The sequence below is a fragment of the Leopardus geoffroyi genome, chromosome E2, assembly GCF_018350155.1.
Source record: "Leopardus geoffroyi isolate Oge1 chromosome E2, O.geoffroyi_Oge1_pat1.0, whole genome shotgun sequence".
In the NCBI taxonomy this organism is placed as follows: domain Eukaryota; kingdom Metazoa; phylum Chordata; class Mammalia; order Carnivora; family Felidae; genus Leopardus; species Leopardus geoffroyi.
The window spans coordinates 20,214,647-20,239,346 of record NC_059335.1 but is presented as its reverse complement, the minus strand read 5'-3'; the positions used below and the strand labels follow the sequence as shown (position 1 = coordinate 20,239,346).

At 46.3% G+C, this 24,700-nt stretch overlaps 1 protein-coding gene across 6 annotated transcripts in view; it reads right to left on the bottom strand.

Moving 5' to 3' along the window:
- Positions 1-10,198: 10,198 nt before the first annotated feature.
- Positions 10,199-24,700, bottom strand: part of CEP89 (centrosomal protein 89) — a 77,162-nt gene continuing 62,660 nt past the window's right edge. For 4 of the 6 annotated variants that reach the window (XM_045442539.1, XM_045442536.1, XM_045442537.1 and 1 more), the window contains 3 exons: positions 23,458-23,547; positions 16,116-16,285; positions 10,199-10,582 (listed from right to left, as the gene is read on the bottom strand). In XM_045442539.1, the coding sequence (XP_045298495.1) occupies positions 10,426-10,582; positions 16,116-16,285; positions 23,458-23,547 (417 nt within the window). In that variant the 3' untranslated portion in view covers positions 10,199-10,425. Of the gene's footprint in view, positions 10,583-12,209; positions 12,292-13,600; positions 13,677-16,115; positions 16,286-23,457; positions 23,548-24,700 lie in introns of all 6 variants that reach the window. The other 2 variants (XR_006702604.1, XM_045442540.1) reach the window with 2 other exon arrangements.

The window sequence follows — 24,700 nt, the reverse complement described above, 5'->3', positions numbered from 1 at the left end:
TCTTTCCCACTCACCTTTGGCAGTGACCGGGTTCCGGCACCCCTCCAGCTGCAGAAGAGTTTGCCAGAATGTGGACCCAGCCCTGAGGCCTCCCGCAGGCACCTGCGGTCTGCATGTGCAGCTCCAACACCGGGACTGTTCCACTTGGTGGTACTGCTGCTCAGGTGGCCCAGTCTGTGTGCCCCTGCCCGTGGAGCAGTAAGGGAATCCACTGTGTGGCCCTTACCCGATGGGGAAACTGAGGCCCCAGAGATAATGGAGTGCGTGAAGGCCACAGAGGTCTGGCTCACTCAGAGAAGGAACAGAGGTGTCTCAGATGTGCTCAGGGGGCTGGGGACAGACCCACCCTCCCCACGAAGGCTGACTCAGGTGGTAGCTCTAATCCCTTGTCTCAGATAAGTTTTTTCTTTGGATGGAGGAGCCCAGCCTGGAGCATTGTGCTGTTATCATGACCACATCCTTCCGGTTGTTTTGCCTTGGAGTAAACACGACAGCATCCCCGATATCCAGAAGAGACCAAGGGTCAACAAGAAACAGCAGGGCAAGCCACGGGTGGCCACACTTCCGGGCAGGCAGATTTCTCAGAGTTGTCACTTGAAGGCATCTGGAGAATGTGGGGACCCTCGCTGTCTCAGAGTCAGGGTCCCAGGCAACTCATCAGAGCAACCGCTCCCCTGACCTCTGAGCACAGGGCTCACCTGTGGGCCCATCCACCTTGAGCACGGACGCCACAGGCCGGGGCAGGATGTGCTGCCCCACACAGGACCTTCCCACAGGTTTCTTTGTGTCATTCCTGAAGTCTCTGCTAACACAGCAGCACTCAGAGTGTAGTTGCTGGGGCGTCTAGATCTGCAAAACACTGCAGAATACTCCCTGGGTCAAGGTTGCCTCCAAAGGGCTGATGTTCTAACAGAAATCACCTGAGGAGGGCAGGGTGGGGTAGGGGGTAGGAGGGCCCCGCCCGGAGCCGGCCATGTGACCACAGTAACTCAGCCTCTCCCCAGGCACCCCGCCCTCTCTTGGAACCATAGGGACTGCAGAAAGTTAGCATTCAACTGCGGTGGATCCCTTGGTCTTCTGGGGCCTCTGCCAAGTGCTGAGTTTGGAACATCTGGGCATGCGGCTCCTTCAAGGGTCAGAAATCTACCTGGGTTAAATTGGGGTCCGTGGTGAGCATTTCCTTGTGTAAAGCTGTTATTTCTTCTTTTTCGCTTTTTTCTTGGCAGTGTCCGCGTTCAACCAATTAGCAGAAGTTTTTTTCCCCCTCAGGGAAAATCATCTGGATTTGTTTTCACCCACCCCCCCCCCCCGGCCCCACTCCTGTCATTCGTCGTGACCTTTGGCTTCTTGTGTGTCCAGCCCTCCCACCCCACGGCTGGGGCTTTGCTCCCTGCAGCGGTTCCCTCTTACGGCGCGCGTCCTGGGAAGTTTCAGGTTTCCTTCATACAACTCTGTTATTTCTTAAGTTTCTGCTGAGGCTCTTGACCCTCACTTTCAAACGGTGCTTTTTCCATTGCAAAGATGATGATATTATCACCGTCTGCATTTTATGTTATGTTACGGTCTCATATTTGGTACATATGGTCTCATATTTGGTTTCCCTTGTCCTGTAACGGTTTTTACGGACATGCTTGGCCCGGCCGTGGGACTCCCTTTCTCCACAGCCTCCTGGTGTCTTGTGCTCTGATTCACCTTCCTCCTCAGAGGGTCAAACCCTCACACAGACGCTGGATCTGCCTTTACCGCCTCAGCTGGTTCCAGGCGTGCCTTCGAGTTTTTAAACTTTCTTCTGTTCCTGAGTTCACACGGTCTTCTGTCCCTTCCCACCGCTGCTGCTGATGGTTCAGAGCCTCTGGGCAACCGCCAAGACCTCATGGCAGGTGTTCACCTACTACCTGGATTCTAAGCAGAGGAACTTGTAAAGAGTCAGTGGAATGTGCAACGTCTTTAAATGCCAAGGACTTACAGTCTAACCATAAAACAATTAGCAAGGGAAGCACAATTTATAAATTCTTATCTGGGAAACGATGTATATCCAAGAGCCATTGGGATAGTATAATTCTACCTTAGGACTTTGTCCATTTTTTATTAAAAATTTTTTAATAGTATTTTATTTTTTAATTAAACATTTTTCTAACATTTAAATTTTTAATCATTTTTATTTATTTTTGAGAGACAGAGTGCAAGTTGGGGAGGGGCAGAGAGAGAGGGAGACACAGAATCTGAAGCAGGCTCCAGGCTCTGCCCTGACAGGCTGACAGCATTGAGCCTGATGTGGGGGTTGAACCCACAAACCACAAGATCATGATCTGAGCAGAATTCAGACACTTAACTGACTGAGCCACCCGGGCACACCTCTTGTGATGAGAACTTTTAAGGCCTACTCTCTTAGCAGCTCTCAAAGAAGCAAATCTGGAGATTTCTTTCGTAATTGAGGCAAAATATACAGAACAATAAATTTCTCCTTGTCACCATTTTTAATTTTTTTTTTAACGTTTATTTATTTTTGGGGGGACAGAGAGAGACAGAGCATGAACGGGGGAGGGTCAGAGAGAGAGGGAGACACAGAATCGGAAACAGGCTCCAGGCTCCGAGCCATCAGCCCAGAGCCCGACGCGGGGCTCGAACTCACAGACCGCGAGATCGTGACCTGAGCCGAAGTCGGACGCTTAACCGACTGCGCCACCCAGGCGCCCCCTTGTCACCATTTTTAAGTGCTCAGTTCAGTGACATTAAGTGTGTTCACAGTGTTGTGCAACCATCCATCTCCTGAACTTTGTCGTCATCTTCCCAAACTGAAACTGTGTACCCTTTAAAGTTTTTAAAATTTTATTCATTTTGAGAGAGAAGGAGCATGAGTGGGGGAGGGGCAGAGAGAGAGAGAGAGAGAGAGAGAGAGAGAGAGAGAATCCCAAGCAGACTCTGTGCTGTTAGCACAGAGCCCAATGTGGGGCTCAGACTTACAAACTGTGAGATCATGACCTGAGCCGAAATCAAGAGTCGGATGCTTAACCAACTGAGCCACCCAGGTGCCCCTAAACTGTGTACCCTTTAAACACTAACTCCCCATTTGCTCCTTTGCCTCAGATCCTGGTAGCTACCATTCTACTTTCTGTCCCTCTGACTTTGACCAAGTACAGATCAAGTGGAGCCATGCCATAGCTGTCCTTATGTGCTGGAGAGGTCTTAAACAGTTGAACATATATGCATTCCCACGATGCAGCAAATCCAGCCTTAGCTGTTTACTCAAAAAGAATAAAGCCGCGTCCATGGGGATGCAAGCTGGTGTAGCCACTCTGGAAAACAGTATGGAGGTTCCTCAAAAAACTAAAAATAGAACTATGCTAACAGGCCCAGCAATTGCACTACTAGGCATTTATCCAAGGGATACAGGTGTGCTGTTTCAAAGGGACACATGCACCACCATGTTTATAGCAGCACGATCAACAATAGCCAAATTATGGAAAGAGCCCAAATGTCCATCGATGGATGAATGGATAAAGAAGATGTGGTATATATATATACAACGGAGTATTACTTGGCAATCAAAAAGAATGAAATCTTGCCATTTGCAACTACGTGGATGGAACTGTAGGGTATTATGCTAAGTGAAATTAGTCAGAGAAAGACAAAAATCATATGACTTCACTCATATCAGGACTTTAAGAGCCAAAACAGATGAACATAAGGGAAGGGAAACAAAAATAATATAAAAACAGGGAGGGGGACAAAACAGAAGAGACTCATAAATACGGAGAACAAACTGAGGGTTACTGGAGGGGTTGTGGGGGGGGGATATGCTAAGTGGATAAGGGGCACTAACGAATCTCCTCCTGAAATCATTGTTGCACTATATGCTAACAAATTTGGATGTAAATTTTAAAAAATAAAAAATAAAAAAAAAAAAAAAAAACCCTGAGAATAAACTGAGGATTGATGGGGGGGTGGGAGGGAGGGAAAGTGGGTGATGGGCATTGAGGAGGGCAACTGTTGGGATGAGCACTGGGTCCTGTATGGAAACCAGTTTGATAATAAATTGCACATTTAAAAGAAATAAAAAATTAAAATTAAAATCAAAATCAAAATTTAAATTCTAAAAAAAAAAAAGAATAAAATCTCATCTACACAAAAATTTGTATACAAATATTCACAGCAGCCAGGCTGTGTAGTGAGCAGAGGGCCAGGGCTCAGGTTCCCCACGGAGGTGGGGAGAATGTGGGGTCTAGGAGAAGGTTCTCGTTTAGAGGAGAGACACCTGAGTGTCTTTACTGCTGATGGGAAGCCTGTGTAGAGACAGAGAGGTTGCCCAGAGTGACCCACACTTCAGCTCTAGGAATATCTAGGCGTGTGAGTGTCCTCCTGGAGGGAGGTAACCCCACCCATTGAACCCAGCTGCTTGAGGAACTGAGGGGTGACCGTTACCCAGTCAGCTCAGTTCTGAGAGGAAGTGGGTCCAAGCCAGAGAGTTCACAAGCTCTGGCTTCTGGAAACAGTGTTGGGGGTCTGTGAGGCCCGGAGAGCTACCCAAGGCTCTCCTCTGCTCCCCCTCCTCCTGCCCCCCACAATTCACTCACGTGCACTGGGTGGAGGCTTGTAGGCTTGGCCGCTGGGCCCCAGCTCTGGCTCATCAAGGTCCAGTCTTACGTCTCTGGAATCCACGCATTTCTCTCCCTGCTCCAGCTTCTGCCCTCTTCTGCCGATTCTGCTGGTTCCACTTTGCAAACCCTGCACGCACCCCCACCCCGGACACCAGTGCCGAGCAGTCACAGGTGGCCGACCGAGGCGAGGGACAAGCCAGAGCGTGGCTCCAAGGCAGGCCCTGCAAGGCAGGCCCTAACCTCCCTTCCCTCCTATTTCCTCTGACTCCTCCTCCCCTTCCACTGGGGCACAAGTGCCTTCACCTGGAACATTCTTGCTCCAATAAGATGGCCCTTCTTCACAGAACCACTTTCTGTGGTTTTTTGCCCTTCCCTCACAGGAATTCGCTCACTCCTCACTACAGCTCATCCCCCCCTCCCCCCCTCAGTGCTTGACCTAAGTGTACCCTGTCCTCAACTTCCACAAGAGACTTGTGCCCCTGGGAGCCGCACCAGGTAATGGTCCCACGCGCAGTGAGAAACATCCCCCTCCAGGAGCAAGCAGGGCCCCTGCAGAACCTCCGGAGGGCCCCGCTCTGTGGGCGCTCCACCCCTAGGCCAGAGAGGGGCAGGTGGAAACGGGGCTGGGTCACAGTCTGCCCCACAGCACGGGGCGGGCACCCAGCCTGGCCTCCTTCTTCCCGGGGCTGCAAGGCTCCATGCAAACCCTGGAGGCCAGACTAGACGCGGAGCCCCCTTCCTGGCCTTGCCCCCAGAATTTGGGCAGCTGGGGCTATGGTGCAGTCCAGGGCTTGATGAGGGGACCAAATGGACACGCTTTTTGTTAAGAATGACAGAATAGTTAGGAGGCGGCGGGTGCCTCTGAGCAGGGGAGTCCTGGGGGCAGGCATCGCACTGGCTGTCTGCTTCCCTCCGTGGCCTCTGTTACGCCCCTGCCCTCCGCCCTCCTTGCCCCACCTGAGTGGTCAGTCGCCTTCTGGGCACGGTCACGGGAGAGAAGCCCACAGCAGGCTGAGTGGGGCGGGCGGCCCTGTGGGTCCCCAAGCCTCTCGAAGCCTCCCTCTTCTGCACGTGTTCTGCTTCTACTTCCAGAGTCTGGACCCCTCCAGCCTCCCTCCTGGGACCACAGCCGTCCCAGCGTCCACTTTGCTCTTCCGTTTCCCCAAAGACAGCCCCCAGCCTCCAAGGCTCCCCGCCCCCGAGTCCTGAGAGTCCTCAGTGCCACCCGCTTCTCCCAGTGCCGCACGGCCACACTGGTCCAAAACGTACCTTCCGTCTATAGTCTTATGTCCCATTGACTTTCTCAAAACTTTACTGGAATTCTGTGATTAAGCAAACTTCGACTCACTCTCTAAGTGCCCATACAAAAATGGTCATCTGATGCCTCCCATATGTTTTCAAAACAACCAACGGCCCGTGCACAGACCCCTGAGCTGAGGAGCGGCCGTTCCCATGACTCCAGAGTCCGCGGGAACAGCATTTTCAGTTTGTGACAGGCGAGCTTTTCTCTGGAGCTTTGCCACACACCCGCGTCCCCGGAGAACACTCCGTTTTGTGCGGTTCAGAACACCGCACGGCTGGATCCACACCGCGTTCTGCGCGGACTCGCGGTGTTGGTACGACAACACGGGGAAGGCGCTCGTGGATGTGTGGGTTTCGTTCCTCCACGTGCTCGCCGGCCCCCGGCCTTGGGGACAGAGCAGGGGTTTCCATCCGGGGGCTGAATGGACGGGAGACTCTGGCCCCGTTCCTACTGCCTCTCAAACGTGTTAGGTTGGCTTTGTCACACACTTGGCGTAAAAACCCATCAAAAGATGGGCTAGACGTGTGCCACTTGGCTTCCCTGTCTCCTCCGCACGTACTCATTTAGGTTACTCCCTCGAAACGCCTGTCCCTGCCTCTCCCGCTGTTTTCTCTTGGGCTGTCTTCTGCTTCCCGGCCTCCTTCACTCTCTCTGGACGAAGGGCGTCTGTCAGCCGTGGCACACGCTCCCCACTACGTGGCTTGTCCCGCCACGCGGGCGAAGAGCTCTTCATTAATTGTATTGTCGTCAAATTGTCATGTCATCCTCTGTGGTTAGTGCCTTCTGGGTTTTGTTCAAGAGATCCTTGCCTGACCTGCAGTCATGAATTGTCTTCTAGAAGCTTAGTTTTGCCTTTCACATTTAGCTCCCTACAGAACTGCCCAAGAGAAACACACCGTGAGCCACATACGCGCTTGGAAGTTTTTCTAAGTGGCCACATTTCTTAAAAAGTAGAAATGACAAAATAGGTGAGAGCATCGACTTTCACGATAGGTTTTGTTTCACTCAATACATACAAAATGTCACCTCAACATGTAACCGGTAGAGAAATTATTGGTGAGATAGTTTATATTCTTTTCATAGTAAGTCTTTGGAGTCTGGTGCATGTTTGACATTCACAGCACACCTCACTCTGGGGGCTAGATTTTCATCAGAAATACTTGAGTCACGTTTAGACTACTTCAGGAAATTTATGGTTGGAATGGCCATGTGCTCCAACACACACGGAAGTTTTCCTGTAATTGCTCGGAGACCCTGCTCGCTCCGGAAACTCACGGCTCTGGGGTCCTGTTCTGTTTCCTTCTCTTTTGGCTCTAAAACAAGCAGTTTTACTGTCTCTGGTCTGGAGTCTAGAAGTCCAAAGTCAACGTGTGGGCAGGCCATGCTCCCTTTGACACCCAAGACGGGGTGTCCTTCGCGGCCTCTTCCTAGCTTAGGGGGCTGTCGCTGGTGTTCCATGGCCTGGAGCTACATCTCTCCAAACCTGACGGCTGTCACCTGGTGTCCTCCCTGGGTGTCTCTGTCCTCACATGATCTTCATTTAAGGATACCAGTCATCTGGCATAAGGACCATCCCTGCTCCAGTCTGGCCTCATCTAATTGCATCTGCAACAACCCTATTTCCAAATACAGTCCCATTCTAAGGTTCCGGGGGTTAGGGCTTCAACATATCTTATTTATTTAAAAAAATTTTTAAGTGTTTATTTATTTATTTTTTTTGAGAGAGAGAGAGAGAGAGGATGAGCAGGGGAGGGGCAGAGAGAGAGGGAGACACAGAATCTGAAGCAGCTCCAGGCTCTGAGAGGTCAGCACAGAGTCCGACGTGGGGCTCGAACCCACAAGCCCTGAGTTGAAGTCGGATGCTTAACCAACTTAGCCACCCAGGCATCCCTAACGCATCTTTTTTAAAGGGGACACAATTCCACTCCTATACCTACTGAGTCTTTGTCTTTCTTTACAGAATTTTCTTCTGGGGAAATCCAACTCAGCATCTGACACCCACTGAAATGCTACATCCCGTCCTGCCCAAAGCCTTTCTGGAACTTCCTGCCTGCCCCCCCTGCCTCATGCTCCCCCAAGAAATTACATTTCTCATGTAGCTCATTCTCCCTGGCTGGCCTTCCTGCCAGCCAAGGTTGGCCACCTGCTCCGTGTACCCCGCACCGAGTCCAGGGCCACCCCCTCGTGTGGTGGCTTAGGGTCTCACAGGCCAGCACAAACCGTCACTTGGGAATTCAGGGACAAAGGAGCTATCAGGGCACATAGAGACAAACCAGGTGAGCTTTCCTGCGAGATAGGGGGCAGGGCGTTGGGAGATGGGAGGAGAAGAGAACCTTCTGGGCTGTTCCTTGAAAGTGTTATTTTTTGTTTTGGAGGGTAGGATCATGACCATGCCTCTGTACGATGAGGTTTCGGAATGTCCTGCACAGCGTTCAGCCAGCAGCTCCCACAGCAGCCATTAAGGTTATGGGCTCATCGTTTCTGTCCTGTTTTCGCCCAAGCACCTAGCATGGTCTGGAATGGTTTGCCTTTGTTCTCGACACGGGGCACAGAGATAAGCACTCCATGTGTATTTGCTGAATAAATAAAGTGCATTGAAAGAAAGACAATTCAGGATTTTCTGCCCTCCCCAGAGTTGGAGGACACACTGATCTCCACAGAGAAGCTGCCGGGAAAGGACGGGCTCTCCCACTCTTCTTGGAGCCACTTCCGACCCCCGTGCCCTCTGCGCAGATCGACCGGAAAGCTGAGGGCAGCTCGTCACCTGTTCTCACCCCAAACTCACACCCACGTCCCGGCTGTGCCCTGGGCCCTCTCCATCCGACGCTGAATTCCCCTGCTTTTTGCCAAAACCAAAGGCAGCAGGGCTCACTGAGCTCCTGGGGCATGTTTTATAACTGTTTGCCTGCTCAGGATCATTCTAGAGCCATATGCGGACTCCCCAGGACCAGGAAGAACAGCACTGGCTCCTGCTCTGACAGGAAACCGCAGGATGAAGCAGTCATCCCTCCCAGCAGTCTGGCCTCCCTGCCCACCCTGACCTCCTGCTGTCCCCGGGTCTTCGCCTCTGCCCAAACACCCCTCCCGGGACTTCTCCAGCTTCTGGAGCCCTGGCCATCCGGCAAGGCCCAGGGCATTCCAGCTCCTCCACACAGGCCTGGGTTCAGTCTCTGGGCTTCTCTGTCACTGCTCCGCCTGTCCTGCCCTCCTTTGCACCCTGGACAGCCCCTGGCGGGAGGCCCAAGAGCTGCACGACCCCACCCCTGCCTGGCCACGACGAGGTCCAGGGGCCACCAAAGTTGCAAAGTATGTTCTGTAACAAACAAAGTATGTTAAGTGTAACAAACTTAAAGCTGAGATGTACAAACGTCTACTTCCCCAGGGAACAAAATGCTCTCACAGAAGGCGGGAAAAGGACAGGAATGACAAAAGTGGTTCTCTATGTGTGTGACAAACTGCAGTGTTCCCACGACGAGCCACCCTGCAAGCCCAGGTCCGAAAGGCAAGAGACTGCCGCCTCTCAGCCTGTCTATGGATCTCCAGAGAGCTGGTGGATTCTTTTGAAATAACATCGAGGAGGGCAATGATGCATAGTTTTAAACCCTGGGGAGTCTCCCTACCCCTGGTAAAATGAAAATAAACTGGCACTGTTTAACTGTTGAACAAACTGAACAGAATGTAAGGCAACTGTGACCTTCTGTCTCAGCTTCCCAAGCAGCAATCAACTTTCCACCTGACAGAGGGCCGGCGCTGGCCGGTGTGCATGCCAGAGCCGCGAGGGTTCTAGGATTCTACCCTCCATACTGCTCTTCAGGGTCCTGTGCAGCCCACTGTCCCTCATTTTCCTGGCGTGCCAGGGACAAGCAGCCCGAGGTGGCTGGCACTGCCACCAGGAAGTGCCAGGGGATGGTCCTGAGGGGCTGGGATGACTGGGGGTGGCACAGAGAAGTGAACCCGGGCCCCCAGCATCCTTCTCGGTGGTGGCGTGGGGCAGGGGCCCTACCCTGGTGCCAGGCGGCCTCAGCAAACTGCCTTCCCAAGAGGATAAGGAAAGGTAGGGGAAGGGGCAGAACAGACTCTGTGGAACTTCCTGCAGCTGGAGTGCGAGCGCTCATTTACAAAATGCTAACACAGGGCACGGGACCATCACTGGGCTCATGCCACTCACCTCCCGTGGAGCACGCAGCCCGAGTACTCCCCCCGACTGCAGGCCTAGGAGCCCAGGGCCAGGCCAGAGCATCAGGTCAGCTGTCATCCTGAGCGGCGGGTCTCACAGACGCAGCCAGGGGACACGTACTGGCAAAAATCAAGTTTAGCATTGTATTGTTTACATAAAGCAACGTGTACAAAATGGAGTAAATGTCTGAGACAGTTTGTGTCTACCTCGCCCCGAGGAGGAGAAACGCTGTGGTTGAAGGCAGGTGCCTGCCCTTGTCCTGTGTCTCTGGTCCGGGGAAAGGCAGCGCTCCAGGGCCGAGCGGTCCTGGTCACGGCCCAGGCTGTGGCAGGTGGTGGGAGGTGGCTTCATGTCACGGTAGCTGGAGCCTCAGCCGTCCACCATGCCTCCCCAGTGCCATCCCACGTGCCGGTCCTCTCCAGCGTGGCCTGCAGAAGCTCTCGGATTCTTCGGTTCTCCTTAGAGGTAGACTCCCAGACAACCTCAAGCTTGCCTTCCATTTCTCTGTGAGAAATACACACAGAATAGCACAAGGAGAAAATTATCTACAGAGCCCTATGACTCCTAAAGTAGTAAGAACTCAAAGGGAACAATGCTTAATGTCAGAGAACAGGTCCCATTGTGCTTGGGTTCCCAGGCAAAGACTCCCGGAGTTGAACGAAGCACTGAGACCCCCTGGAAATAGAAAAAATACAAGCCACAGGCTAAACGTGACTTCTTACCTTTCCTCTCTACGTTCTGCCTTTTCCTTTATTTTGGACCTTTGTTCTCTATAGAATTAACAGGTATAAGAATAAAATACAGTGACTGCAGTGGCTGACCTATGGCACAGTGGCCTGGCTGTGGGCACCCACACAACATGAACCCTGCACGCCTCTCCTGTGCACCCTCTACCTGTCCCCACTGTGACCTGGCCAACACTCAGGAACCTCTCATAGCACCGTCCGCAGAGCCAACGATGGGCCCGGACATAAAAAGTTAGTCTGGGGGTGAGGAGGGGACCGCAGGGAGTGGGGCTTATAACCGAGGATACAGAGAAGAATGGCCTCAATAGACCACGTGCTGGGAGTGAGCACCCAGAGGGAACCAAGACGTGTGAGGAAAGGAAAGGGTACAAGGGACTCTGTGACAGGAACCATGTGGAGTGCTGAGGAAACAGGGCCTGCAAGGTATATATGTCCTCACAGGGCCAACGTCCACTGGAGGACAGGGTACCAGTTACTGCCTCACAGGATGGTGGACGCCATGGGGAATTCAGGGAGATAGAAAGACTGGCCTCAGCCTGGAAGAAGGAGCAGGCCTCATGCAGGAGGGCAGGGTGTGGAAGCCAGCTCCTTCACAGACATAGCCAGGTGGTTATGGAAGATGCTAGAAACTGGACTACCAAGTGGGCTGAGCACTGCTGTTTAAGAAGGAGGCCAGTGAGATTGAGGGAGGCCAGTGACATGCCCACTTGTCCAGTGTCACTTCTCTTGTTAACTGTTGCTTCCTTCCAAGGCCCCTAATGCTCACTGAATGTTGAACACTATTTAATTATTTCTGTTTTCTGGGGGCTCCTGGGTGGCTCAGTCAGTTGAGCAACCAACTTCAGTTCAGGTCATGATCTCACGGGAAGGTGAGGGCTTGGGATCAAGGCCTGGCTCGCTAAAAAAAAAAAAAAAAAAAGAAAAAGAAAAAAAAGAAAGAAATAATGAATAATGAATGAATAATGAATGAATAAATGAATAAATGAATGAATGAATAAATAAATGGATAAATGAATGAATGAATGAATGAATGAATAAATAGGAACTCTCTAAGGGCAGGAAAAAATAAAGACTAAACTGAAGGCACAGGGGCAGGCAATAGAATGTTGGTATTGCTCTGAGGACAAAAGCCCACGCCAGAAACCCATATTTTTGTAGAATAGAGACTAGGTGCTGGGCCCATGCAAACCAGGTATGACAGAAAACCCCAGGGCGTGCTCATATCCACAGTTCTCTTCTTCTTCCTAGAAACACTCTGAACTAAGTGTTCCACAATTGGGCAGGTAAGTGGAGGCACATGAAGGACCCTCAAAGCAAGCATGGCTGGGCAGAAAATCTGCCCATCTTCCAGAGAAACCTGCTCTGAGAGACTAACTGTCTCCTACAGGGCTGGAGCCGCTGGCTTGTTCTCAGGTGGATCGGGAGCTTGAATCTACATTGTTCCCCGTGATTGGGCATCCCCGGGACCTGTGTGGAGGGAACCAAGAATGAAAAGCCATTTTTGGGACAATTAGAAAAAAAGCTCAGTGGATGGGTTAAACAGTACACTGGACATAGCTGAAGAGAGAATTAGTAAACTGTAATATTAAGCAGAGGAAATCACCCCAAATGCAGTTCAGAAAAATATGATATTAAGAAGTTATACCTTATAAATGTAATAATAGCATTGTGGATACTTTAAAAAGTCTTTTTGTATGTTTTTAAAAGCATTACTATACTATAGCCTATTTTAAAAATTAATCATAAAATTAAAGTGGCTCCAGGTTTGGAAATATTTTCTAGCACCAAAGAGAAGCAAATACAAGTCTTCTCTGACGAGAAACATCCTTAATCCTGAACCTCAGGATTCTACAGATTAAATTCAACTATATATGAGTTCATAGTTAAAAAGTTATTCTAAAAAGAAAGAAGCCACATAGGGCAAGATTAAAACAATTTTTTTTAATGTTTTTATTTATTGAGAGAGAGAACGTGCGTGAGTGGGGGAGGGGCAGAGAGAGCAAGAGAGAGGATCCGAAGTGGACTCCGTGCTGACAGCAGCAAGCCCAATGTGGGGCTCGAACCCACAAACCGTGAGATCATGACCTGAGCTGAAGTCGATTGCTCAACTGAGCCACCCAAGTACCCCAAACACAAATTTAAATTCCACCAAATTTCAGATACTGAAAAAATAACTATGAATGAAATGCTAAAAAAGAAATAAGAGATGTATTTGAAATAAGCAAAGACTAAGAATTTATTTTAAAAATGACTAGGCAGATTTTCAAAAAAAACCAAATAGAATTGAAGACAAAATATACTGTTGTTGAGATAAAAAAACAAACAAAACAAAAAAACCAAACCTCATTGGTCGTGTGAGACAGTACACAGCTGTAGAGAGAATTAGTAACCAGAAATATTGAGCAGAAGAAATTACCCAGAATGTAGACCAGGAAAACAAGGAGATGGAAAATTTAAAACATAAGGCAAGTGGAGGACTGAATAAGAAGATCTAACATACATTTATTTAATCTGAGTTCCAGAACGACACTTAGAAAGAATAAGAGGAAACGATTTATTTTAAGATAATGGCTTATTTTAAGAGATGATAATTTTCTAGACTAAAGAAAGACACAAAATCACAGATATGGAGAATAATTTTTATCAAGCAGATAAGTAAAAAAGAACCTTACAGTTAAACACATAACAATGAAACTGCAGAATACAAGAGACAGAGGAGATCTTAAGAATTAAGAGAAAAGGTGATCAATTATTTTTAAAAATGACAGAGGCTTACCAGAGACTTGTCTTTTGACTCGTCAAAACAGACTTCTCAAACAGAGAAGATAATGGAATATGCTGAGATAAAAAGACTGTCAAAGTAAAATCCTGTAGTTAGCAAAAATTACCTTACAAAAATGCAGACATTTGCAGGGAAACAGAAACTAAGAAAACTTACTCCCAACAGACTCTTACTAAAGAAACTTCTTATTTATTTATTTAAATTTATTTTTGAAGGAGAGAGAGAGAGAGAGAGAGAGAGAGCATGAGCGGGGGAGGAGCAGAGAGAGAGGGAGACACAGAATCCGAAGCAGGTTCCAGGCTCCAAGCTGTCAGCACAGAGCCGGACGCGGGGCTCGAACTCACAAACTGTGAGATCATGACCTGAGCCGAAGTCAGACGCTCAACTGACTGAGCCACCCAGGCGCCCCTAAAGAAACTTCCAAATGATGCATTTTACAAAGAAGGAAACTAATCTGAGAAATAAGGTCGGTGATGCAAGAGACAATATGTTAAAAGATAAACTGAGGAAGTATGAAAATTTTGAGTTTATCTGAGCAAAAATTAAATTGGGCAGCATCACACCTGGCAGAGAGAAAGGAGCTCTGCAGAGCTATACAAAATGAAAGACTTTTTACAGGCAGAAGGGAGCAGGAACAAGGAAGTTCTACTAGGCAAAAGTGAGTTGGTTATTGCAAACTAACTTTTCTTTAGGGGATGGCAGGGTCTCCCAGGCATATGACCTAACTAGTGCTGACCAGGCAATTCCGTATTGATTCGTTTAAGATTCCCTTTCTGGTAGAGCCAAAACTGATTAGGTCAAGTCTTGGTCTGGTGATGTGGGACTAGCATAAGTGAGGCCCATTTTGGGCCTGTCACCTTATTTATAATAATCAGTAAGTAAAGCAATGGTACTTCTGGGTAAATCAAAATAAAGAACTATAAAGAAACTAGCAACATTTAACTGGGGACCTAAAGATAACCATAGAAGACAGATCTTTGTTTTTCACTTTCCTCTCCCAAATGACACTGGACAACATCAGCATATAAACTGAGGGGGGAAAATAATTAGATAAGAGCATTAGGTCTTGCTCTGGGGGAGGAAATACAGGGATATTGATTAAATTTCGATTTCTTTTCTTAAAGTTTATTTATTTTAAGAGAGAGGCAGAGAGAGAGAGAAAGCACAGGAAGGTGAAGAGAGAGAGAGAATCCCAAGCAGGGATTCTCTGCCCTGTCAGTGTGGAGCCTGATGCAGGGCTGAAACTCATGAACTGTGAGACCAAGACCTGAGCCGAAACCAAGAGCTGGACTGGACGCTCCACTGACTGAGCCACCCAGGTGCCCCAGTTAAATTTAGATTTTTTTAATGTTAAATAACCATGGTCCAATTTTAAGGGTAACCACTGAAAGTACAGAATGCATACCTTTCAAACCATTTAAGGGCAGATAATGGAATAAGGGAGAGAGCAAAAAACAAAATTCCATTTTATTAATGTGATTCTTTTTTTAAAATTATTTGATTTTTGAGAGAGACAGAGCATGAATGGGGGAGGGGCAGAGAAAGAGGAAGACACAGGATCAGAAGCAGGCTCCAGGCTCTGAGCTGTCAGCACAAAGCCCGGTGCCGGGTTTGAACTCACGAACCGTGAGATCATGACCTAAGCCGAAGTGGGTGTTCAACCAACTGAGCCACCCAGGTGCCTCTATTAATGCAATTCTAAGCACATGAACTTCACAGAGTATGCAACGTTCCCCAGTGTTTTTAATATACTGGCAACACTTCCTCTATCATATGTTTAAAGGAGGAAGTGTAACAGAGAACGCAGAGAACATAATATACCCATATTCTTATGATTATGCTCTTACAAAACGGGAATGATTAGAGATTTTAAAATTCTCAGAAATGAGGGGCAGGCACCTGGTGGGCTCAGTTGGAGGAGCATGAGACTCTTCATCTCAGGGTCATGCGTTCCAGTCCTACGTTGAGATTACTTAAAAAAATAACTTAAAAAAAAATCCTCAGAGATGAAAGAAAGAAAAAGCAGAAATAAGACATTTAATCAAAAGTAAAATCTCCCAAGAAAATGAAATATAACAAAAGTATCAAAGAGGGGGACAAGAGGGGAGGACAATTAGAGGCCTGGGTTGATTTAAGAAGTCCAATATTCAAACAATGGGGAGTTCTGAAGCGGGGTGGGGGGGATTAGAGAAAATGAAGAGCTGGGATGTGGCACACAGCACGGTGACTGAAGTTAACGACACCGTGTCGCAGACTTGAGAGGCTGCCGCGGGACTGGATCTTCAGTGTTCCCACCATAACCACCACCGCCACCAGCACCACAGCAAAATGGGAACTAGGTGAGGCGAGGGATGTGTTAGCTAACCAGCAAACAAAAATCAAGACCAATATTACATTCGGAAAAAACTAAACTGTAAAAAATAAACAGAACACGTCCAGAGGGTTTTACTAGAAAATCCTAGCAAACATTCAAAACCAACCATAGTAGACGGGGCTGGAGCGGCCCTACCTTTTCTGCTGCAGTGCCTGGTCCAGGATACCCTGCTTGTCCCGCAGCATCTGATGGAGGTGTCTCATCTCTTGCTGGTACTGAGCGGTTTTGCTAGCAAAGTCTTCCTGTTGCTCTGTCAGACGGTGACTGATGTCACCCACTTTCAGTGCTGCCTGCTTTTTGTACCCCTGAGGGAGGAGGAAGCACTCTGTGAGCGAAGGGACGCTGCCTGTGGCCCACGGGGTGGCTTCCCAGATGTATACCCTACCCATTTGGGCCATCAGATTCCACTGAGATAATGAGTAAACCTTCTGTAAGCCCGATCTGGGAGGGCAAGGATCATAAAAGTCATATAGGGGAAAAAAAAAAAAGAATGTCAAGTATAATAATACCAAATTTCTAGTTTGCATCATGCCTAGTTTTTATATGCTACAAATAAAAACAGACCAACCTGGCAAGGTCTGTGCACTCTATCGGTAAACAGATGACAGAGAAAAAAGCCTGACTCATTTGTTTTCCTTTTACCTTTTTATTGTATAGTATTTAAGGTTACGACTTCCCTCTGAGCATTTCTAAGACTGTTGTCGCATAGATTCCAATTTGTAGTTCACACAGATTCAGTGCTGTTTAGACATGGACAGTTTATATATGCCCTCTGACCTAAGAATTGGTTTACCTCACAAGTTTTCAAATTTCCAGGTGAAAGATTTTCTGCTTTCTGATTGTTTATTAATCTCTGGTTTTCATCTTTTTGTTCAACAAGCGTGCCTATTTCTACTCTAGGGGTTGATTCGTTTTGTAGCCAATCTACAATCAATCAATTATTCTGTGTGTATCAGTATATAAATAAACTTTATAGATTATGTTGTTAAATCTTCTATACCCTTAGTTACTTTTGTTTAATATCTTGATCTGTCTTGGACCAAGAGAAGATTAAAGCTCCTATTATTTCTAAGTTTCCATTTCCCTTTGTATGTCCTGTGGTTTATCCTTTATAGATTTGCTGCTGTGTTACTTAGCACATAGATATTTGTGGCTACGATGTATTATTAACTGTAGTCTTTTAACATTATAAACACCCCCCTTTTTTTTGTCTCACTTAGTGCTTTTAGCCTGAACTCTATCTTGGCACATTTAAAGATTGTACCTTCTCTTTCTTTTTGTTTGCAGAAATCTGGATTATCTTTACTCATCCTTTTATTCATAACCCTTCTGATACACTTTGTTTCAGACGGTCTCTTGGCTCTATCGTGGGATACTGTTTGCTTCATAATCCAATCTACACAACTGTTTTCTTTTAATGGGTGAAATAAACTCACTTACACTTATTGGCATTTGTTTGGTCCCACTCTTGTTATTTTGCTTGTTTTATCTACATACATCTTTAAAGACTTTAATGTAGTCCTGTTTTCTCTGTTCTTTTTACTGTTGTAATACTACTATTTAGGAATGAATCTCTTGGGATTCTTGTGGTGACTTTTATTCTCATGCCTTTATATTATATGTCCTTACTTCTCTCATTTAGCAAAAGTTAGCTCACAACCTTTTCTTCCCCTACTTACATATGCTCAAGCTCTTCCCACTTGATTTTTCAGCTTGAAATGATATCCTTTGAACTCTTAGTTATGAAATATGAACAATCAGCTAGCTTGTCCTACTTTCTACTTTCCTACCTCCTGAACCTATCAGTTTTCCCTTGATTGTATTATTTCCATATTGTCAAAAAACGTTTACATTTTATTCCATCAGCCTTATCCCCGCTTTGCCGAAGTCTTAGTCCACAGTTAATTGTATCTTTTGCTCATTGCCAGTACTTTTCTGAAATTTGCCCAATTGTTTCTTTTCTTTTCTTTTTTTTTTAAATGTTTTATTTATTTTTGAGAGAGAGAGCACAAGCAGGGCAGGGGCTAGAGATAGAAAGTGTGAGCAGGGGAGGGGCAGAGAGAGAGGAAGAGAGAGAATCCCAAGCAGGCTCCAAGATGTCAGCGCAGAGCCCGATGAGGGGCTCGATCTCATGAAGCATGAGACTGTAACCTGAACTGAATCGAGAGTCGGACGCTTAACTGAATGAGCCACCCAGGTGCCCCTGACCAACCGTTTCTTGACTGGCTGAACTCAAGCTGATTGATCTTTGAGGAAGATTTATGGGAAGATGTGCCCAGAGTTCTCACACTGTCAAAACTGTCTGATGAGTAGCGTGATTGGATGGAAACATCCTTGGCTCATACTGTTTCCTCGAATATTTATAGAAGGCATTGCACCGCTCTCTGGCATTCAGTGCTGCTGCTGAGAAGTGTGATGCCAACATGGTTTTCTTTTTCTTATTTCTCGGTTTTTTTGCCTGCATGTCCAAGGTATTCTTTCTCTATCGTAAAGTCCTTTCAATATATAGATTCATGTCTTCATTTATTTCAGAAAAGCTTTTATGAATTATGGTTCTGAGTTGTTTTGATTTCTTCTTTGGGGGCTGTTAACAATAGGCACATTGGCTCTCTTATCCCTCTCTACTGGTTTTTTTTTTTTTTTTTTCCTCTACTGGATTCTTTTCACATCTTTATTTCTGCCTTTCTGTCTTTACCTTTCTCATTTCTATTCTTTATGTCCCTGTTGTGCTTTTAGGGCAGGTTTCTCCTCATGCTCCCTGTAATTCAGTCTACGTTTCTGAAACGGATGCTGCCTTCCTTCGATGTCTTCTCAGAGTTGTGTCAGTTTCAGTTCCCATCCTCCTCCATCTGGTTGTCTGTTTCTGCTTTGTAGGATTTCCTCCTAGCTCTGATGGCTTTATTAAGTTTTAGCTTTCTAGCCACCTAGCTACCTCCTTACTTATCTACCTACCTGCGTATCAATTCCCTGTCGAATATAGTTGATAATTTTGATCTTTGTGGCAACATTATTTCTTGAAAAAAAAATTTTTTTAATGTTTATTTATTTTTGAGAGAGAGAGAGAGAGAGAGAGAGAGAGACAGAGTGCGAGCAAGTGAGGGACAGAGAGAGAGGGAGACACAGAATCCAAAGCAGGCTCCAGGCTCTGAGCTGTCGGCACAGAGCCAGATGTGGGGCTCGAACCCATGAACAGTGAGATCATGACCTGAGTGTGGCAACATTATTTCTGATGCATTTTCATCATGTGCAGGACAATTATACTTCTGTTTTTCTTCCTTTTTCTTATTTTGCCTCTGGAGGTCCCTGAATTCCTCTGAGCTGAGGTTCCTAGGAGCATGACTGGTTGGGTCAACTTCCAGGCTTTTCATGCTGTCTCTCTTGTGGCCCCCCTCTCGGGTCCTCTGAATCTAGCTTGGCTCGGAAGGGCTTCTGCCCGTGGCTCTGGCTTCCCAGATCTCAACACAGCCCTGACCTCCAGGGTGCCGTCCTCACTTCTGGGAGTCCTATTTTGCTGGGGTTTCCTGAGATGTCATCCTCGAATTTTCTCGACCTTTTCTAGGTTTCTTCTCTCCACTTCCCCAGAGATCTGCCCTGTCTAACCTGGATCCAGCTCTCAGGTGCCTCTCTGGGTGGCTGAGTAGACCCTTTTTACTATCTTATTTAGATGAACAGTACTGAGATACATTCCAACGCAAGGCCAACCACACTGACAATCAGACCTTCTCTTTTGGAAACAAAAGCCAACAGGAAAGCCAGAAAACCCCACAAAAACCCACGATTGCTCATTATTATTCAAAATATTTCTATTTAGATTCCTATCATTAATGGTATGGTGTAGTCCTTCTAGCCTTTCTGGGAGTTGAAATACTGTTGTGTATATTGCGTTTGACTTTGTTGAATTTTTAAAATTGTAAAATATATTATTTAATTAATTCTCCAAAAGGTTATTGAATTTATTGAATACTGCGTGTCAGGTGCTATTTCAGGGGCCTGGGATATACCAGTGAACAAAAACAGAAAAAAATCCCTGCCCCTGTGGAATTTATAGTCTGGTCAGAGGGACAGATAATTGCCAGTAAACATAATAAATAGGTTATGTACCTGTCGGAAGGTGATGCTGTCTATGGAAGAAACATTAAAGCAAGGTAGTGAGAATGAAGGGTGTGGAAGAATGGTTGGACAGCAACTGTAATGGTCAAGGTGTGCCTCATTGACATGGTGACACGTATACATTTGCAGGGAAGCTTAGGAAGCATATATGAGTAATTTAATAACAAAGCAAACACCATGGAACTATCATCTAAGTTAATAGATAGAATATTAGCAGTAGCCTGCAAGTCCCCAAGAATCCCAACCCTTCAGGCATACAGTTGACCCCTGAGCAACAGGAGCGTGGACTGCATGGGTCCATTTATATGCAGATTTTTTGGATAAATACGGTACGGTACTATAAGCGTATTTTCTCTTACATTTTTCCTAATAACATTTTTTTTTCTGTAGCTTACTTTATTGTAAAAATGCAGTATATAACACATACAACATAGAAAATATGTGTTAGTTGACTGTTTATGCTCTTTGTAAGGCCTGTGGTCAAGAGTAGGCCATTAGTAGTCACATTTTGGGGGAATCAGAAATTACACATGGATTTTTGACTGCGTGGGAGTTGGTGCCCCAACCCTCTTGCATTATTCAAGGGTCGACTGTAATCATTAATTTCATTTTTGCTAAAATCTTTTTCTTACCTTTCATTTTTAGTTTTATAATCTAAGTATGCCCCAAACCCTTTAATTTTGCCTACTTTAAACTTTATATAAATGCAAACATATTGCAGGTTCTCATTTCTGTTGTGTTCCTTTCACTCAATATTGTGCTTGCGAGATTCACCCACAATACCGTAAATATAATTTATTCATTCTCATTGGTATTAGGTATTCCTTTGTGAATACATCACAATTTATTTATCTGTTCTGCTGATGAGTATGAGGTTGTTTTGTTTGGGACAATATGAATAATGCTGTTGAGACCGTCGCCTTACGTGATTTCTGGTGCACACATGTGAGAGTCCCCCTATCTGGAAAGGAGAAGGGAGGGACGACTGGGTGGTGAGCTTTACTCATGGTCTGAACCAATTTCCAGCCCCAGCAACAATGTAGAAAAGTTCCCACTGCTTCATGTCATTGCCAAATGTTCTGTATTGAAAAATATCTTTTTTTTTTTTTTTAAATTTTTTTACTGCTTATTTATTTTTGAAGGAGAGAGAGACAGAGAGCATGAGCGGGGGAGGGGCAGAGAGAGGGAGACACAGAATCTGTAGCAGCTCCAGGCTCCTAGCTGTCAGCACACAGCCCAATGTGGGGCTTGAACTCATGAACCGTGAGATCATGACCTGAGCCCAAGTCGGACACTTAATTGACTGAGCCACCCAGGCACCACTGTATCGTCAAATTTCTTAATTTTTGACCTTGTAGGTACCAAATCGGTAAAAACACATTCTCGTTGGCCACTTTTAAGATTTTTTTTAATAACTAAAAACAATGTTTATTTATTTATTTTGAGAGAGAGAGAGAGAGAGAGAGAGAGAGAGAGAGAGAGCACATGTGCATGAGTGGGAAAGGGGCACAGAGAGAGGGAGAGAGAGAATCCAAAATAGGCTCCATGCTGTCCATGGGGAGCCCGATCTGGGGCTTGATCTTATGACCCTGGGATCATGACCTCAGCTGAAATCAAGCGTCGGACACTTACTGACTGAGCCACCCAGGTGCCCCACTTTTAAGATTTTATCTTTGTCTTTGGTGTTCTGCAGTCTCACTATAGTGTATCTAGATATGCGTTTCTTTTTCTTTATCCTGCCTCGTAGTTAGGTTATGACAAATATGTGTACTTGAAGATTAAACTTACCATATCCTCATTTACTTTAAAACCGTGTCAGGAATAAAATTCCTAGAAAACTAAGTTATCTGTTCAGAATCTCTGATGACATTTTAGAAGTCCACACAACTCCAAAAGCTATCTGGTTAAATTAAATCACTCCAATCACTGGACGCCACAGGATAAGCTCCCCTGAGTTCTGGGTAGAGGACTCATGACAGGCATTTTCAATTTTGCTTTCAGCGAAGGAACCCTTTCTTCAAGTAGCACCATGCCCGAAAGTGCACATTTGGGAACAGGAGCAGAGCTGCTGTGGCCCACAGAGGGGATGAGCCCCCGACCCGCAGCGGGAGCGTCCCTCACCACAAAGGCCACTGCCTGTTATAAAAGAGAACAGCGACGTGCTGGCGGGTAGGCTAGTCTTCTCTGAACTTAGTTACATGGAGGTGATCTCGCCTGGGGAAGGCCCAGAACCCAGATCAGGGTAGCTCAGAGACACTTCATGTGGCAGACCCTATTGGAAGCCAGAAAGGCCCTCAGGCAGCATCTCTGTCTGTACCACTTGAAAATCAAGATGGCCAGGCCATGCGGCTTCCAAAAACTTAATATTTGTTATTTAAGCAATATTCATGAAATATAGGGAAAAATAGTCTATTTTTTGCATTAGGACATATATTTGGGCCTGAGTAATTATAAGTTAAATTTTATTTATTTATCTATAAATTTTGTGTATATATACATATATATGTGTATACACATACATATAGGTACACATGCTGTTCACCCAGCACTACACTTATTTACACAGAGCTAGCCAATGTTTCATTTGTCTTAGTTTGTGAATTTCCCCACATAGTAAATGTTATCAGTCTATTTCCCCTCGTATCAGGCCCTTAAATCGTCATCCTACAGAAGTCCTAGATCTAATTACCCACACGTGGAGCTACACTCTCCTTCAAAACCCACAGGTTCCCTGCCTTGCACCAAGGCCTCTAGCCTGCCTATCCTCTCCCTGCCCTTGCCCACACCCCTGCTCCCACTCCAGAGAAAACGGTTTGGCTGGTAACGCTGTGGATGCAGGTGCAGAGGCCGGCAGTAAGAACACAGATGGCAGGGAGAACAGAGGTCAGGTGAGGGAGGTGGCCTGGCAGGGGAGAGTTGGTGCGATGACAATGACTTTCTTGGGCAGACAAACCAGAGGGTACAATTAGGATTAAGCAAGAGAGGAATAGGTCAACCCTGATCTCTAACTGAACCAATAAATGCTGGCCTTGAGAATAAAGCCTGCACATTAAGCTCAGGATAGCGCCTGGAGATTTTTCCATATCTTCAAAACAAAACAAAACAAAACAAAACAAAACAAAACAAAACAAAAAACAAAACAATAGCTGCATGGCCTCTTATTGTGCAGATAAACCGGTTTATTTAATGAGTGGATTGATGAGTGGATTAATGAGTGGTTTCTGCTCCTGAAACCCAGTACTGCTTTATTCTGTAGATGGAGATACATATATGCAAAATGAACCATTTTTTTAAACACAGAAATCTGACCCCAGTAAGCCACTGTTTCCATTTCAAATGGAACTTCTGAGGTTAAATGGCCACTTACCTTGATTTTTTCCTCTAACTTTCCCAAGCGAATGTTGCCTTCTATGATTTTGTTGAGAACTCCATCCTTTTCACTTTCTAAACATTTAGCCTAAAGAGCGAAGTAAAAAGAAAAATAATGGGCTCTTAGTTGAACAGAAAAATTAAATTAATAATTCTTCGGGGCGCCTGGGTGGCGCAGTCAGTTAAGCGTCCGACTTCAGCCAGGTCACGATCTCGCGGTCCGCGAGTTCGAGCCCCGCGTCGGGCTCTGGGCTGATGGCTCAGAGCCTGGAGCCTGTTTCCGATTCTGTGTCTCCCTCTCTCTCTGCCCCTCCCCCGTTCATGCTCTGTCTCTCTCTGTCCCAAAAAAAATAAACGTTGAAAAAAAAAAATTAAAAAAAATAATAAATAAATTAATAATTCTTCTGCGAAGAATCTTGCTACTTACAAGTAATCTCCGTTCTGCCACTTGTCCTGGCCCAGCACCTGTCTGGCCCCCAACCTCCACCCCGTTTGAAGGCCGTGGGCAGAACGTGGGCCAACAGCTGAGGAGGGGCAAGAACCCAGAACAGCAGGCTGGGCGCCCCTCCTGGACACCAACGGAAGATCGAGCCCCTCAAACCAGGGGAACGTGAGAGGTTGGAAGGGTTTTCAGCACACATCTCTATTCTTGCGGGATATTTATCACTCCTTCAATCAGACCCAAGGAATAAGTGCCGAGATGCAAATATACTTTTACCTTGACTATTTGAATAATTACAAAATTAAGGATAAACATGAATGCACAATGCCACTCACCAAACCAAATGTGACAGCTTTATATCTTAGAGGGATGTCATTTGCAGCAGAGTGCTTTAGATTAATATCCATATGGGACATGCATTGCTACACACTATAAATTATTTCAAATGCTAAAATAAAAAAGCAAAGATGAGCACAATTTGATTTCATTTGATTTCCTTCAGAAATGAAAAATAAGACACAGAACATTAAATAACTTTGCCATAAGTTACGTGGAAAACTCATCCTAAATGTGGGATTGCAAATTAAGGTGCCCCTTTTGGGGCCCCTTGGTGGTTCAGTCGGTTAAGCATCTGACTCTCGATTTTGGCTCAGGTCGCGATCTCACAGTCGTGGAGTTGAGCCCCAAGCTGGGCATGGAGCCTGCTTAAGATTCCCTCTCTCCCTCTGCCCCCACCCCCCTGCCCCCCGCATGAGCGGACCTGCACGCACATACTCTGTGTCTCTCTCAAAAATAAAAA